We start from the raw sequence: 16,138 nt of genomic DNA, 5'->3' as shown, positions 1-16,138 counted from the left end.
ACAGGAGGGACCAGAGACACCACTTACCAATAAGTCACAAGAGCAGACAGAAAACTGTTAGTAGGTCTTGACAGCCAGGAATTAAGAGGCTTTTAAAAAATGTGTACTTGATGCGATGTACATAAGAAGTATGTCTTAGAAAGCAATGTTAGAGTGTGAGAGAAATGGAATACCTGTTTGAGTGGCCTCGTGGGATGTCATCTGTATCTTAATCTACACTGTTGAAATAGCCCTTGGTCTTCTTGAGGCTCTGTTAGAAAGTCTTCAAGAAAAATGAGCTCTATTTAAATAGTCATTAGATTTTGGGTGGCACTTAGTGCAAGAGATCTTCCCTTACCTTGTGTGCAAGGACAACGATCTGAATGTAACTGGCATGGGGAGAACTCTCCCCATCTTAAAGGATCTTGTAGGTCATCTGCTCCCACTATGCACTGCATGGAGGAATCCTTGCTAATGTCCTGGACTAGCACCCAGCAATGACAATCACCTGACAGACCCTGGCCCACGACTGTGGTGTAAGCAGCCAAAGTGGATTTTATTGCATGGTCATCCACATTGAGTAGCAGGGAATGAAACGATCTAGTGAAACTAGAAAATGACACCCCACTCCAGTACTCTTGCCTGGAAAATCCCATGGACGGAGGAGCCTGGTAGGCTGCAGTCCATGGGGTCGTGAAGAGTGGGACATAACTGAGCGACTTCACTTTCACTTTTCACTTTCATGTGCTGGAGAAGGAAATGGCAACCCACTCTAGTGTTCTTGCCTGGAGAATCCCAGGGACAGAGGAGCCTGGTGGGCTGCTGTCTATGGGGTCGCAGAGTCGGACACAACTGAAGCGACTTAGCAGCAGCAGCAGCAGTGAAACTCTGGGGGAGGGAGGGTTCCATTTCTCTTTGTATACAAATATTGATAAAAACTTTTTTAGCTTTGAAACTAGTTTCAGTTTTTCTCACAGGGGATTTTTTATCTCTAAAACTGGCTCATTTTATTTTTAAGATGATATTAAGAGGGATGAAAAGCACAACCACTCGCTTGCTTCTGCCAACAAAAAAAAAGAATTAAGGCAAACTGAAATGTTGGTAATTGTTATGAGCCACAAGAGCAGTTATTCTGAAATATTCTGCATGACCTAGGCCTCCAGTATTTCAGGGCTAGGGCCTGTCCTTATAGAGGAAAATGTATTTTTCGAGATAAAAGCTTCAGGGAATTCTTTAGAAATCTTTTAAGGAGCACAGATTTGTGGGGGGCTGTTTTAAATTTGGTTTTGCCTTGTACTCTGTGTAAAATATTTGTACAAAAATATAAAAAGCATGGCTTGATGGTTAACGTCTGTGTTTTATTTTTCTTGGCACCAGAAAAGCTCATGGTCTATGTCATGTCAGTGTACATACTGTAAACAAGACTGCATTAATATTGTTTTCTTATGATTTTTTGTTTCAATGAATCTAGACTTTAAAAAATACATTCACAAACTACCTTATGTTTAAACACAATGATTCCCTTTTATTTCTTTACTGTACCCCAAATCCCACAATAAAAAAAATCAGTTAAAGCTGTGTGTTTCAAACTTATCACTTAGAAATCAAAACGGAACAAAACATAAAACAAAGATCAGTTTGCAACATATTTAAAGAAGCTTCTGGTTCAAAATACCACAGCAGCAATATAAAGAGCTGGTGGCAATCACATGCGGAGATGAGACCCAAATCAATGTGCCTTGTCCATGTCAGCATCCATGACAGTAGTTGCTATTCAATCCCAAACGTTATTGCTGAATTTGTGGCATGGAATTTGCGAAGATCGTATTGTTCAGCAGCAGAACCTTAGCAGTAAAAATGAGAACGGGAGGATTTCATTGCTTTTGAGTGCTAAAGGGACCACAATGAGGACATCTTGGTGATCGCCTGAAGATAATCCTCAATTCCATTCGTGTGTTACCTGCTTAAAATAAATGCAAATGACAACCACCTTTACAGGAGGGGTAGAATCAGCCACTTCAAAAACTAGAGTAGTTTCCTTTCCGTGTCCCCCACCCTTGCCCAAGCCACCAGATTTAAATGGCGGTGTTTTCCTAATGTGTATTTCGTTCTCATTAATAGTACATCAGCTGCTCACGTATTTAGGCAAAATCAGTAGGCTCATAGATTTTTTTGGTTTTGGATCTGTTTACAGTAATTGTTTTCTCCAGAAACAAGCCACATTAGTTTTGTTGCTGTTGGATTTTTTTTTTTCAATTTTTCAAGAACAATTTGGTCAACTACTGTTTTGTTTTAAAAAATGCGAAATACCCCTGAGATTGCCAGTTGAGCTCTCTATATGTCTCCTGGAGATAACACTGCTGTGATGAACAGTGAAACGAAACGAACGAAACGAGGTAGGTTAAAACAGGAAGCGCAACACAGATACTGTTTCGCAACACCTTGATACCACAGGCGGCCATGCTCGGAGCTTTGGAAAAAAAATCCCAGACAGTCACGCAAAAGTTCAAATCATCCGTGGAAGAGTTTATAAGGACACAAGTCAACCTGAACGAAATACATACATATCTCTGCACAAACGCTGTTTACCGGATGTTGGGTAATTTGGAGGAAGGTAAAATGATTAGGGTCTCAGAATTTCGGCCAAAGCCTTGCTTTCAAGTTCTATAAAATCTGAACCAATGATGCCTGCTGGGTCCCAGGCAGGCTTAGTAGTCTAGTCCCTTCTCTCACCAACCCAGAGAGAACACAGGCAGCTCAGAAACATTTATTATTATTATTTTTTCAGTCACAGTTTTCATCTTGAGACAGTGGCACCCTCAGGAAGAAGCTGGGAGTAACTAGAGCCTGGATGGCATCGATTCTCCAATTCCCAGAAAGAACAAGGTCTTAACTCCTAATGAAGCCCAAACAGAGTGACTTCCTAGCTGGGAAGTTTTGTGCATTTGAAAAAAAAATGTGTGTGTGTGTATATATATACATTTTTAGCTTGTTTCCAGAAGCTCTTTCCATCTGACCCCCTCTGTCATCCCATCTTTTGCCCTGATCTGTTGCAGTAATCATTGAGGCAACATTGTATATAGAGTCCCTCATTCACTAGAGCCAACTTAACTCAATGGCACTACTATCCCGTGAGACACACTCTGGTCTGTACAGGGCCCTATAAAATAGGGCCTGCCAGACTCACAAAAATGGTAGTTGATTTTATTAGTCTAAGGCTAGTAGTTTAGCCATTTAAAATCTATTTCCCAAAAGAGGGGAATACTAGTATTTTTCTTCTCTTTTAAAAATTCATTAGCAGTTGCTATCAAAAAGCAACCTCTTGGGTTGGTGAAGGCAAAAGAGTTCTAAAATTACCCCACTGTGTAGTTATGGCCTTCAGTGTAAAGAGATAAGGTACATTTATTGTGCTGTCTCTCACCATTTGAAGTTGGAGATCTTAACAACATATCATATACTTAAAGCTAGCAGGCAGACAGAATTAAAAACAGACACTTTCTCAGTATGCATTCTCTCCCCATTCTTACAAAGTAAGGGGGTAAAGAAAAAAAAAAAGGTAAAAAACAAAACAAAACTCAAAAATCCACCGTAACACAGCTTAATCATAAGAGCACACAATATTTGTTTCTATCCCTAACTCCGAAGGGCACATGGTCCATCTCCGTCCATAGACAACGCAGCATTCTTGGGGATCTCCTGGAAATTCCTGCCACCTTTTTCTCTCCTTCTCAACCAGGCTGCAACATTGAAAGATGGACTGTATCGGGACGGGTGGAGGGAGAGGAAAAGGGGAAAGCAGTATGTTCAACCAAGCCTTCTGATTCTGCCTCTAGACTGGCATTAAGTCCACATGAGTTATGTTCTTTTAAATTAGAAATAACGCCATGAAGATAAGTGCCAAGTGCTCTTCTGTTACCAGTTCATCATGGAATTTCTGTTGAGGGTCATGAAAAACACTTGGCTACTTCCTCCAGATCGCACGGATGCAAAAAATACCTGTTTGAAATTAAAAAGAAGTTAGTTCAACTGCATGGTTTCTTTCCCTCTTTTCTTCAACCGTCCATCCATTTTTCTCTCACATGTCCTATCCTTGCCATGTGTCAGCTCTTAAGACTCAATGGCTGGTGTTTTTAAAGCATCTTTTAATACACTGCATCCTCTGTAGGCATTCCCGCCTTTATTCCTATAAGGTTACTATTACTTATCATGGTATTGGCCTTCAGGGACCCAGAAGGGACTACATCTTGATTTGCAACAACCCTTTGGGTGCTCACTTTTTACAAGGGAGTTTCGTGCTAGGATAATATGCTGGATTTCTGGTCAAGAACACAACAGGTCCTTTGTTAATTTCTGGAAAGTCACAGGGGCTCCCCTCACCTCTCTCCTAATGACAAGAGGGCAGACTTTGGGAATGAAAGTCAAGAGAGAATTTTGGGCCTACTGACTACTATACAGCTTCATTTTTCAATTAAAAAAACAAACAAATAAACAAGTGGCTCTAGTCGGATAGGGTAAGGTGTTTAATACCTATTCACTTTGGCACTTCAAGAGTTAACACTTGGCTTCTCTGCTGATGTGATGATGAAGGCATATCCTAGGCTGAAGGAGATCATGGCATTCATAAGGAGAACCACAGTCCATTAGGTCTGGGTCTGCTAAATCATTTTATCAACTGAGAGAAGGGAGCAAGATTTGGGGTACTGCTTGCCTGAGCCGAACATCCATGAACCGCTGCCTAGGAAAATAATGTTACGTGCTTTGGCTGAGTCCTTTAAGAATCAGCCGACACCACGCTTTGGTCCAAGGCATTTACTTTGTCACTAGTATAAAGTCTCTGCTACTTCATTTCCACAACTTTGTTAGAAGAACATTGCTGTCTCTCCCAACAACGTCTTAGGAAGCTCTGTGGAAATGTGTGTCATTCAGCTAATGCTACATATGTTAGTAAAGCTACTGTGGGGTCAATGGGTCACAGGGGGAAGCACAGAGGACCTGTGGAAACACAAGGGGAGGAAAGGGCTCCTGCTCTCCAGGTTCCGTGTGCCCTGGCTCTGAACCTCAGGGCCCTGACACTGGTGTGGTCTCAGACTGTTCCTGAGGGTGTGCACAGGGCTTGCAGTAAGGGCTTCTAGAGTTTGGGGGTCCGTGCCTAGATCAGTCCTGGCCTTATGATCCCCAGAGACTAGGTGGGGGCTGGAATTTTACTTGGGGTCAGGTCTGTCTTCTGGCATATTCTGATGAGGCCCTGGAAACCATTCTTGCCATCCCCAGCTGTTGTCCACCCAGACCACACCACGTCAGATTAACTGGCTGCTCCAGGGTCATACTAAGATCAGCCTGGCTTCTAGGGAATGGGAGAGAGCCAAGAGACGCAGGTCTGTTCAACCCATCACATTCTTTTCTATAAATGTTTACGTTGGCTGAGTTGGGGGACAGCATTTCTAAACTGACCATAGTCACAAAGGATGAATTCACAAATACAGTATAGCTTAGCTACTGAGAACTCTGCGTGAGTCTACAGGGAGGGCAAGGGGGAAGAATACCCTTCTGGGCGACTGTTCATGCCAGACGAACACCGCCAGTTTCACTGGAAAACAGTCCCCCTATGACACTTCAGAAGAAACACGGCTGGAATGACACGGGACATGGCACTAGTTGAGTTTGTGACTGTGCACTCCTTAAGGAATGGGTGACACTTCTCAAAAACTTTATATTTCTACATGTCACAGGCTTTACATTTAAAGTTGAATATAATGTGATGGGTTATGCCCCAATAGTGATTCTGTGAAAAGTCTAAATGTGGAGTATAAGGTTGACCCTCTGTGAAATGATTAATGACGGGCCAACTCTTCTAAGTGTTTAGGAGAATTTGGGGTATTTGCTGAGTCATCTTAAGGCCTGCAGGCCACACGAGTTACTGAGAGTTTACAAGAAATTTTTAGATGTTTTCATGTCTTTTTTGACGTGTGAATAGTATATTTTGAGGGTTCACATGAGTCAAACCAAATAATGCCATTTCAAGATAATATTGATTGTTTAACACAGATGTGATTCAAATCAGTATAAAGGAAAATGAAGGTTTCACAGGTACCTGGTGGTCTCTTAAAATGCAAACACTAATGCAAATGTTGAAACGGATTTACCTTATCATTTCTTTCACATAGAAACTTTAACCTTTGAGCTCGCTTATGCATAAATACTCCATCCAAATGTCCTGTTTCCACTGACCGGATCTCAATAGCTTTCTCGCCCCAGCCCATTATCTGATTGGAATGAATGTAGGCTGTCAAAAGGAATTTCCAAAACTGCATTAAAAACATTAGATGGGCAATAACTCACAGCATCTGTTCACATCTTAACCACAAAAATGACAAACGACTTGAGATAAACAGACAAAGCAAGTCTTACAAGTGTTATTCACAGACTTTTTTTTTTTTTTGGTGGAATCAAATGGTTGTTTCACATTTCTTGACTTTCGTTTCATTTGGGGGGTGTAACTGCTGAAGGAGATAAGGAATGGTTAACCTACCCACAGACGTGGGCATTTCTCCCCATTGGAGCACCACATCCTTAGTTATCCGGCCGTAGGTGTTTACATACACCCCCTCATCCTCATAGCAAACAAGCATTTCCATTCCATCTGTCTTAGGCAAGATGACAATGGCATGAGGAGTGATATTGCCCTGAATCTAGAAGACAAAGAAAGGCCAGGCATTATTCTTTTTCAAAATAAGACAGTATCTTAACTATTAACTTCTAAGAATTGAAAAAAAAAAGTTCTTTCATTTCTCTTTTCCATTTGCACTCTAGAGACCGATGTTTTGCTTTGCTTAATTTAACCACTGACCTGCCAAATACCCTGGTAAATACAAACTTAGGGATGAAGTCAAGAATCCAATTTACCTGTTCCTAAAAGCAACAACTACAACATTAGAGCAGCTGCCCTGTGCCAAGCATGGGCTCTTTACATACGTAACTTCTGGGCCTTAGAACAGCTCCGCACGGTAGGTGTTTCTGTCTACAGGGGAAGTGACTGCATCTCAGAGGGGTTATGTATCTTGACCAAAGCTGTACTAGCACGTGGTGGTAAAATTGGGATTTGCGCACATTCTCATAAACATTGAAAAAATCTCGTGTTTTCTGTCTACTTTTAAAAAAGATGAGGAAAAGTGCAAACCAGTTGAATATGCTAGAAACAGGCTATATGGGGCCAAAATAGGCTATGAAAATTCCGTACAGATTGTTTATCTAGGTGACTAAATAAAAGAATAATCTAAATTAATGGCTTGTTGAGAAAAAAAATTTTAAATTACCATTCATTAAAAAGAATGATACTATTCAAATAAGCATAGACTGACTTGTATGAAGACAGACATGGGATTGCTGTGACCCCCTGGTGGAGAGTGTCATGGCCATCCAGTAAGTGCAGGGTGGACATGACTGAGGGGCTGGAGGACGATCATGGGGTGGCTTGGTCCCTCATAAAAGAGCACGGGTTGTGAGTCCGTGTGCATGACCACACAGGAGGAAAAGCTGCAATGTGGTAACAAATGATGTGCGTGTGTCATGCACTAAAATAACTTTTTTCAATTGTGCTTCTGTGGAGTAAAGTCTTTAAACTCTTTAAAATACCAAACAGCAACAGACTGAATCTCAGACTTTGTTGATGACTAGTTTCTACTGTGTGTTAGCCTTGGGACTGTATACATATGGGAGACACAATTTACACTGCTCTTCTCCTACTACATGAAACCATGGGCAGCATTTCCCTTAAAAAGTCATGTTTTAGGCAATGTGTCAGGATAGTAATATTAATACTGCAAATTGCAGGACCCTGTGCCATGTTCTCTAGATGCGTCACCTCATTTAATGACGATGATAACCCTATGTGATAGGTCCTCTTAGCCCATTTCACAGATGTGAAAGCTGAGGGCCGAAGAGGCTGCCCAACGTGTCCATTATTGCAAAGCGAACACATGCTAGAGCCAGAGCATGTGCTTGAGGGTGTCTGATTTTACCACATGACATTGCCTTCCACTTGAAGAGAGGAACGAGAGCAGAAAAAGGACCAGTGGCCTTCTTCCACATAAAATGAACCAATCTCCTTCACAAAGTAAAAATAGAAGCTCATCTATTATACTCATGCTTTAAAAAAGAAAGAATTTGTGCCCTTGAATGAAAACATCATATGTATTTTAATATAAAACCCAAGGAAACAACATGTCCAGTAAATGGCAAATAATTGCTATTACATGTTACTCAGTTTCAAGCAGCTGTAAAAATTAGTTAAATTTACATGCTTTATGTATGAAAAGTATAATCTATTTGGTGAAGGCTAAAAGTCTATCTGCTTTACTGATTAGTAAAAGTTAGCATGACTTTCACTACAAATGTACAAAAACAAATCTCTACGTGCAGATTGTCAGAGAGTCTTGACAGTCTGCTTTTGGGAACTTACATGAGATGGTATGTAGATATCATAAGAGTTTCCTGAATCAACATCAATTACATGGAAACCAGTGTGTGAACCAAAAATAACCTTTAATCTTTGACCTTCTTCTACTGTGAGATCAACAAGCAGTGGCTTGTGCTGGAGATCTGCAAAAGACTTTAAAAATCACCCTGTGAGAGTCCACATCATGCAAAGACATTATCTTAATAGATTTTTCCTTTAGCTATTTCCTGTGGAAGTTCACGTCTGACTTTTCTTAAATTGAAAAGCTAGGAAATCTTTCTTTCAATTTTAGAGCTAGTCACATTCTGGCTCTAGGAGGAAGAGTCTAGCATCCATTCGTGCCCCTTGCTCTGCCCCTTGTCTTCCAGGGAAGAGAAGTTGGTTTACAGTTGTCCATTTTGATAGTGTTATCATATATTAAACATATGGTGCCTGGGTACTGCTGTTCTTTCCTGTTTATATCTGGCCTTTTCTCCAAGAAGGTCCGGTCACCTCTCTGGCCCCTCTCCTTCCTGAGTGACAGCCAGGCCCATGCATGGCTACTAACTGTTTAGGGACAGCCTGGGGAGGGGGTCAGCTGGGGCCAGTTCTGTGCTAAATAAGCCTGTTCTGAGTTATCGTGCCCGCTCTGGTTCTGATTGTCCTGGGTGAGTGAGTGCCCATCAGATCAGCACCTTCTCTAGACTTAAGAAGGAGATCTGAGACTTGGGTTTGACCAACAGAGAGGGAAGGTTGAGGTGGTACATCTCAAGACTTGTGGTTTACATTGGTTAGCTGGGTTTACCTAGAAAGAAAACAAAGAGCCCCAGACACAGCTGTCAAAGTTCTGTGTGGGAGACGCTGAAGTCCAAGCCACAGGTAACTGTTCAGTCTCCCCTCCTTTTCCTCTGCCATTATTTCAACCCCACTCTACCTGTACTGGCCTGGAAATCTGGGAGAGATTCTGTGAAACCACAAGTGCCTTGGCCGCTTTAACAGACTCCTCCTTCCTTTTTTACTAACATCATTTTCACGTATGGGAGGTTTGAGCCAAATCTCCTTGTCCCATAGGAGGGCTCAACCTCCTGCCAGCTCTAGACTTTTCCTATTCAAGTCCTTGCCTTGCCCGTCCCTCCTTCCAGGCTGGGCATGGTTTGCTGAACAAAGCATTCTGCCATCAGTTCTGCACTTTGGCTTGTACACTGATGGCAGTAACTTCAGAACTGGAACAGGCCTTGATTGAAAAGCTTTTGCAAAGAGAGATTTTGGCAGAACAGCAGCACCACTGTAGCTTTCAGGAGTCATCCCAAGTGTTATTACTAACTTAATGCAGCCCCAAAATTCTTCTCCATAAATGTGGGGTTATGGAGGGGTGCCCATTTCCATCGATGAACCCACCTTCCTGAGCACATCACAAATGAACTCCTTGTGCTGCTAAGAGAATAAGACAGAACTAGGGTGATTTGGCCCTGAAGAGGGGCTCATAATGTTCCCAGGGCAGCTTTTGCCCTCACATGGCTTAAATGGCAAGAAATAATACATAAAGGGTCAAAGAAAGATGAGAGTTGTAAAGGTGGGGAGAAAAGTGAGAGCCAAGGAGATATAAAGAGAGAGACACAGGCAGAGAAAGAATGAACAGAAGATAAAGTAACACTGGCTATGGGTAGACTGTGTATCTCTGAAAACATCAGACTGCGGTAAGTCCTGGTCCTTCTGGCATGTGGGGGTCAGCTTTCATGAGCTGAAGTCAATGGGACCAGCATCACTTGATACTATTTCTGTTGATTCTCATGAGTGATCAAGCCGACCACAGTGAGTACATACTTAGACAAGATAAAAAATGAAAAAGCAATGAAAATTGAAGGATGCAGAGAATCTAGGCCATTTCCACATGTGACTCTATTCAGTATTCACTTCATTGAAGTCCAATAGCAATGGGGATATATGACCATCAAGTGAGTTTTAGGGACTTTAAACCAAAAAGGCTTAAGAGGATTTTAAGATTAACAGACTCAGTTCAAACTTGAAATACAGTGCTGCTGTTGGTCTGCCTTTTTCAGAAGAAATATCAGACTTAGGTGGGGGTATAATGAATCTCGTTGTCTAATATTACAATGAATGCTTTGCCCGGTAACCATTCCCTATTAAATGCCACTTAGAGGTGATGGTGCGTAGACCTGAAACGGAGGAGGAAGGTGCACCCAAATTTTAATTTGATTAATTTAATAGCATTTGATAATACCCAGTCTTTACTTTTAGAATAACAAACAAGGGTTCCTACACTTTTAAAAGAGAATTTTTCTATATAGAAAACTTGGTACAAGTCTCTGTGTAAGATAGAGCAGTGTTACCTGGTGGAAACCTACAGAAACAAGCCCTTGTTAGGTAATCACATGTCTACTTACCTTAAATGCCATGAACTTATGATACGGTTTAGGAGCCCAAGCATATATCTCCACAGCATTCTTTAAGGCAATCACCAAGAATTTGATCCTTTCATATTTAACTGCAATAGAAACATTATGAGTTAAGTTTATTAATTTATTCCAGCTTCTGTGTTGATAAATGGTTCCCGGTGCCTCAGTGGTAAAGAACCTGAGAACCCGCCTGCCAATGCAGGAGATGCAAGAGACGAGGATTTGATACGTAGGTCTGGAGGATCCGCTGAAGATGGAAATGGCAACCCCCTCCAGTATTCTTGTCTGGAGAATCCCATGGACAGAGGAGCCTGGTGGGCTACAGTCCATGGGGTCACAAAGAGTCAGACACAGCTGAGCAGGCACGCACGCACACACACACATCACTCTATGTCACCCTAATTGAGGGTAGTGCTCTGGTGTGGGATGTTCTTGAAAGTGAAAGTCGCTCAGTTGTGTCCGAGTCTCTGCTTCCCCATGGACTATACAGACCACAGAATTCTCCAGGCCAGAATACTGGAGTGGGTAGCCTTTCCCTTCTCCAGGGGGATCTTCCCAACCCAGGGATTGAACCCAGGTCTCCTGCACTGTAGCTCTCCAGTGTGGGATATTCTTACAGGTATGGATTTAACTTCCTTTAGTGAACTTGTCTGCAGAATACCTGGGGCCTTTTGTTTCCTGCTGAAAGCTCTATCTAAAGATGTAACTGGTTAGGACTGTCTCTCACCACCAAGTCTAGATGTGAATTACTTATTTTAAGAAGAATCTGTATAAAAATCCTTCATGTTTCCTTACTTGGCTTTTATGTTCACTCACATGTAAGCAGCTGAGAGCTGGTATGGCAAGATGGCAGAAGAATCAACAAATGGGTAGAGATAGAATGTCTGCCGTTTGCTTATTATTCAAACTTGGATTCCAGTTATTGGAAATTTAAAAGGGACTAGTGCCCTTAACAAGAGACCCCAGAGAGATACCGTTCCCTTCCTACTATGTGAGGCTGTAATAAAAAAGACAGCTTTCTATGACCCAGAAAGCAGGCCCTCACCAGACACTGAATCTGACAGCACTTTGATCTTGAGCTTTTCAGTCTCTGGAGCTTTGAGAAATAAACTCCTGTTGTTCATATACCACCCAGCCTGTCATATTCTGTTATAGCATCTTGAACAGCCTAAGACAATACACATGGAGTTGCTTTAATTCTTTACTGGTCGCACAGAGTGGTATGTGGGATATTAGTTTCCCAACCAGGGATGGGACCTGTGCCCCTTGCACTGGAAGGTGGATTCTTTTTTAATATATTTAATATTAATTAATTATTTAAATTAATTTAATAATTATTATTTAATTATAAATAAATTATTAATTTAATAATTTTTAATAAATTTATTTTTAATTGAAGGATAATTGCTTACAGAATTCTGTTTTCTGAAATATCAACATGAATCAGCCATAGGTATATATATGTCCCCTCCCTCTCAAACCTCCCTCCTATGTCCCTCCCCATCCCACCCCTCTAGGTGGATACAGAGCCCCTGTTTGAGTTCCTTGAATCATACAGCAAATTCCCATTGGCTATCTATCTATTTTACATATGGTAATATAAGTTTCCGCATTACTCTCTCCATACATGTCACCCTCTCCTTCTTCCCCTGCCCACTGTGTCCATAAATCTGTTCTCTATGTCTGTTTCTCCATTGCTGTGGAAGGTGAATTCTTAACCACTGGACTGCCAGGGAAGTCCCAGCAATTGTTTTACTTTATCTTTTATAAAATGTTTGAACACTCAGAGTATTCTGTATCCTAAAGAAATTAGCCCAGGATAACTGCTACGGTTTTTCCAGTGGTCATGTATGGATGTGAGAGTTGGACTGTGAAGAAAGCTGAGAGCTGAAGAATTGATGCTTCTGAAGTGTGGTGTTGGAGAAGACTCTTGAGAGTACCACGGACTGCAAGGAGATCCAACCAGTCCATTCTAAAGGAGATCAGCCCTGGGTGTTCATTGGAAGGACTGATGCTAAAGCTGAAACTCCAGTACTTTGGCCACCTGATGCAAAGAGCTGAGTCATTGGAAAAGACCCTGATGCTGGGAGGGATTGGGGGCAGGAGGAGAAGGGGACAACAGAGGATGAGATGGCTGGATGGCATCACTGACTCGAGGGACATGAGTCTGAGTGAACTCCGGGAGTTGGTGACGGACAGGGAGGCCTGGCGTGCTGCAATTCATGGGGTCACAAAGAGTTGGACATGACTGAGTGACTGAACTGAACTGACCAAATTTTTGCTCTCTGAATTCTTTTTCTATAGCATACCTCTGCATATCCTGTCTTTAATGTACTTTCAACAACTTCTTCTGTAATTCACTTCCATATTTCTCAATGACATGCTAATAATGTTATTTTTTTTCATTTGTGGATATTATCTGATATTAGCTACTGACTCTGGAGCATGGAAAGGATCTTGTCTCTTATCACCACCTCCTCTCTCTAGTTCTCTGTCTCTCAAATGTACCCATTTCTTCTTCCCTCACACCTCCAACACAGTTATAGTTACAATTTTTGGTTAAGTCAATATCTTGTGTTAAAATCATTACCATTCATAGAGGAGACATGTGGTATACCCTTATTATAATTCCTTTCTTGTTTTCCCCAATGTTTTCCACTTCCTATTTTTTATACATCTATCTCTAAGCACATGGAAACTTGCTGTTAGTGTTATAAATGCCTTTAATACAGTCAAATATGACAGGTAATTTATTAGTAACATTTTTTTTCTTGGAGGTACCTCTTCCTGAACCCTCCATTGTCCCACTCTGGACTAATTTCTCTCTCTCTCTCTCTATCTCTCTCTCCACACACACACACACAAACTGGTTTTGTTTCTCTGGAGAACCCTGGCTAATACAGATGGGTTATAAATTACTAAGTGAAAAAAAATGTTTCCTTTAGAACTTTGAAGGCCTTGCTCCGTTGTCTTCTAATCTTCCAGCATTGCTATAAGTCCCAGGCCATCTAATTCTGGGTCTATTATATATAAACTGTTTATTTACTTATTATTTATTTATGGTTGCATGGTGCAGCTTGTGGGATCTTAGTTCCCTGACCAGAGGTCAAAACTAGACCTTTGGCAGTGAGAGGGTGGGGCCCCAACCACCAGACCACCAGGGAATTATTTACCTGTAATTTGAAAGCTTTAAGAGCCTTCTCACTTCCTGGGTACTGAAATCTCATGTTGCTGTGTCTTCTTGTAAGTCTTTTTTCATTCATTTTTCAGTATTTCATTCATTTTCATATACTGGGTACTCAGTGCATCTTTTTATTTGGAGATTTTTGAGGTCTTTTCTTGTATTTTTTCTTTGGTGCCTTCTTCTCCTTCCATTTCTTAATTTCTCTTTTTCCTAAAACTCATGTAACTTAGATTTTGAACCACTTGGATTGAATCTTTTTGTTTTCTTACCCATCCTCTCCTTTTTCTTCCTTTCTTCCATTCTCCTTTTTCATTCCATTTTCTAGGACATTTCTCATCTTTATCTTCCAAACCTTTTATTATACTTTTTATTCCTGCCTATATATTTTAATTTCCAAGGTGTTTTCCTTGTTCTCTGAATGACATTTTCCAACCTTGTTTCATCTTTTTTTTTTTTTTTAAACCCTATTCTTCTTTTATGGAAATGGTATTTCTAATCTCCCTGAAGTTATTATAGTTTTTAAAAAAAATTTTTTTTTGTTCCACTCTTCATTATCCTTGTTTCCTCTGAAGTCCCTTCTTTCTAAGTTTCCTTCCTATGAGTGGATTTCCCCACTGTATGCTATTGTGGGCTTATCAACTGATGGGCTTCACTTTTAAGGTGGTTAGATAGCATGCTCTTTTCACAATATGTCAAATATTAGTACCTGAACATCTTTTCTTTCTGGCCATTTAGCTAATCCAAAGACAATCGTTCAATCTCTTGCTTGCGGATACAAGCATGCCTGGCAACATTTGGGGAGCCACGCAGGATAAGGTGTGTGTGTGAATAATAATTCATTATTCCCCATAAAGAGACTGGCTGTGTCCACCTTTCATCTGCTGCAGTCAGGGAGGGTGGCTGCCTGACTGAGCTCTGTAGGATTTGCTGTTCAGAAGCTTTCCAACAATCCTCCCATTTTTAGTCCCACCCTCACCTCCACCTCAAATACACTGGGGGCCTCAGGTCCTAGACCTTTCAGGTCCTAGGCCTTTCTGAGTTCTGTCGAGTGACTGGGTTGATTTTGATGACTTTCCTCAGAGCAGACTTAGAATTCAGCATTTACTGATCAGTTAGGTCTATTCCAAGTCATCTAACTACTCTTGTTCAATTTTTTGACATCTCTTGTTATCTGGTTTGTCTTCTCCTGGTCCCTTTGTCCTTGTGGGTTGATAGCATTTTTATTCCTTTATTGTCATTTTAATGGGACTTTGGGAGGAGTCTAGGACTTTATTCTGAATGCACTCTGAACTTCATTGATCTGACTTTTGGGGAAATAATGCAAGCATATTTAAGGTTCCAGCAGTGTCTTAAACTGGTCACAGATGCATCACCAGTATCTGATAGAAAAAAACTGAATGAAACTTAACTGAATAGTTTGGATTGAGCAAACAATTCCACATCTTGAGACTTACCAACTTTGTAATGTATACAGCCTTCCAAGTCTCCCACAGTGATCCAGCCTTGTTTCTTTTCTACTTCTGGGTCATTGTGTAGTATTCTGTTTCTTAACCATGAAAGATAGTAAACTCGTAACTTATTCTTCTTTCCTGTTAAAATAACAGAGCTTTAATTTCAAGGTCTGGAGACAGCTTTTTCTCTTAATCCTTCCCATCTCCATTTTATTTTTATTTACAATTGTGTGCATGTGTGAAGGCATAATAACCAGTGTCTCCAGCATCATCAAAGATCTGCATCTGCCAGAACTTATGATTAAAACAGCTTTAAGTGTTTTGGGCAAATAATCATTGTATAATTTGGCCACCTGATGCGAAGTGCCAGCTCATTGGAAAAGACCCTAATGCTGGGAAAGACTGAAGGCAAAAGGAGAAGGGGGCAGCAGAGGATGAGATGGTTAGACGGCATCACTGACTCAATGGACATGAATTTGAGCAAGCTCCAGGAGACAGTGGACGACAGAGGACTGGTGTGCAATAGTCCATGGGGTCACAAAGAATCAGACATGACTTAGTGACTAAAGAACAACAACAACTTTTTACCTTCTGGTAGCTTCTTTTTTTTTTTCCTTTCACATGAACTCTATTTTTGAATATTTATTTATTTATTAAATTAATTTTAATTTAT

General features: G+C 41.0%; 1 protein-coding gene across 9 annotated transcripts in view; it reads right to left on the bottom strand.

Moving 5' to 3' along the window:
• Positions 1-1,316: 1,316 nt before the first annotated feature.
• Positions 1,317-16,138, bottom strand: part of TNIK (TRAF2 and NCK interacting kinase) — a 407,441-nt gene continuing 392,619 nt past the window's right edge. For all 9 annotated transcript variants that reach the window (XM_070803591.1, XM_070803368.1, XM_070803755.1 and 6 more), the window contains 6 exons: positions 15,469-15,603; positions 10,819-10,919; positions 8,438-8,587; positions 6,509-6,668; positions 6,123-6,262; positions 1,317-3,975 (listed from right to left, as the gene is read on the bottom strand). In XM_070803591.1, the coding sequence (XP_070659692.1) occupies positions 3,892-3,975; positions 6,123-6,262; positions 6,509-6,668; positions 8,438-8,587; positions 10,819-10,919; positions 15,469-15,603 (770 nt within the window). In that variant the 3' untranslated portion in view covers positions 1,317-3,891. The remainder of the gene's footprint in view (positions 3,976-6,122; positions 6,263-6,508; positions 6,669-8,437; positions 8,588-10,818; positions 10,920-15,468; positions 15,604-16,138) is intronic.

This window comes from Bos indicus, chromosome 1 (genome assembly GCF_029378745.1).
Source record: "Bos indicus isolate NIAB-ARS_2022 breed Sahiwal x Tharparkar chromosome 1, NIAB-ARS_B.indTharparkar_mat_pri_1.0, whole genome shotgun sequence".
Taxonomy (NCBI): Eukaryota; Metazoa; Chordata; class Mammalia; order Artiodactyla; family Bovidae; genus Bos; species Bos indicus.
The sequence above is the reverse complement of the archived record's forward strand: the minus strand, read 5'-3'. Positions and strand labels throughout refer to the sequence as shown.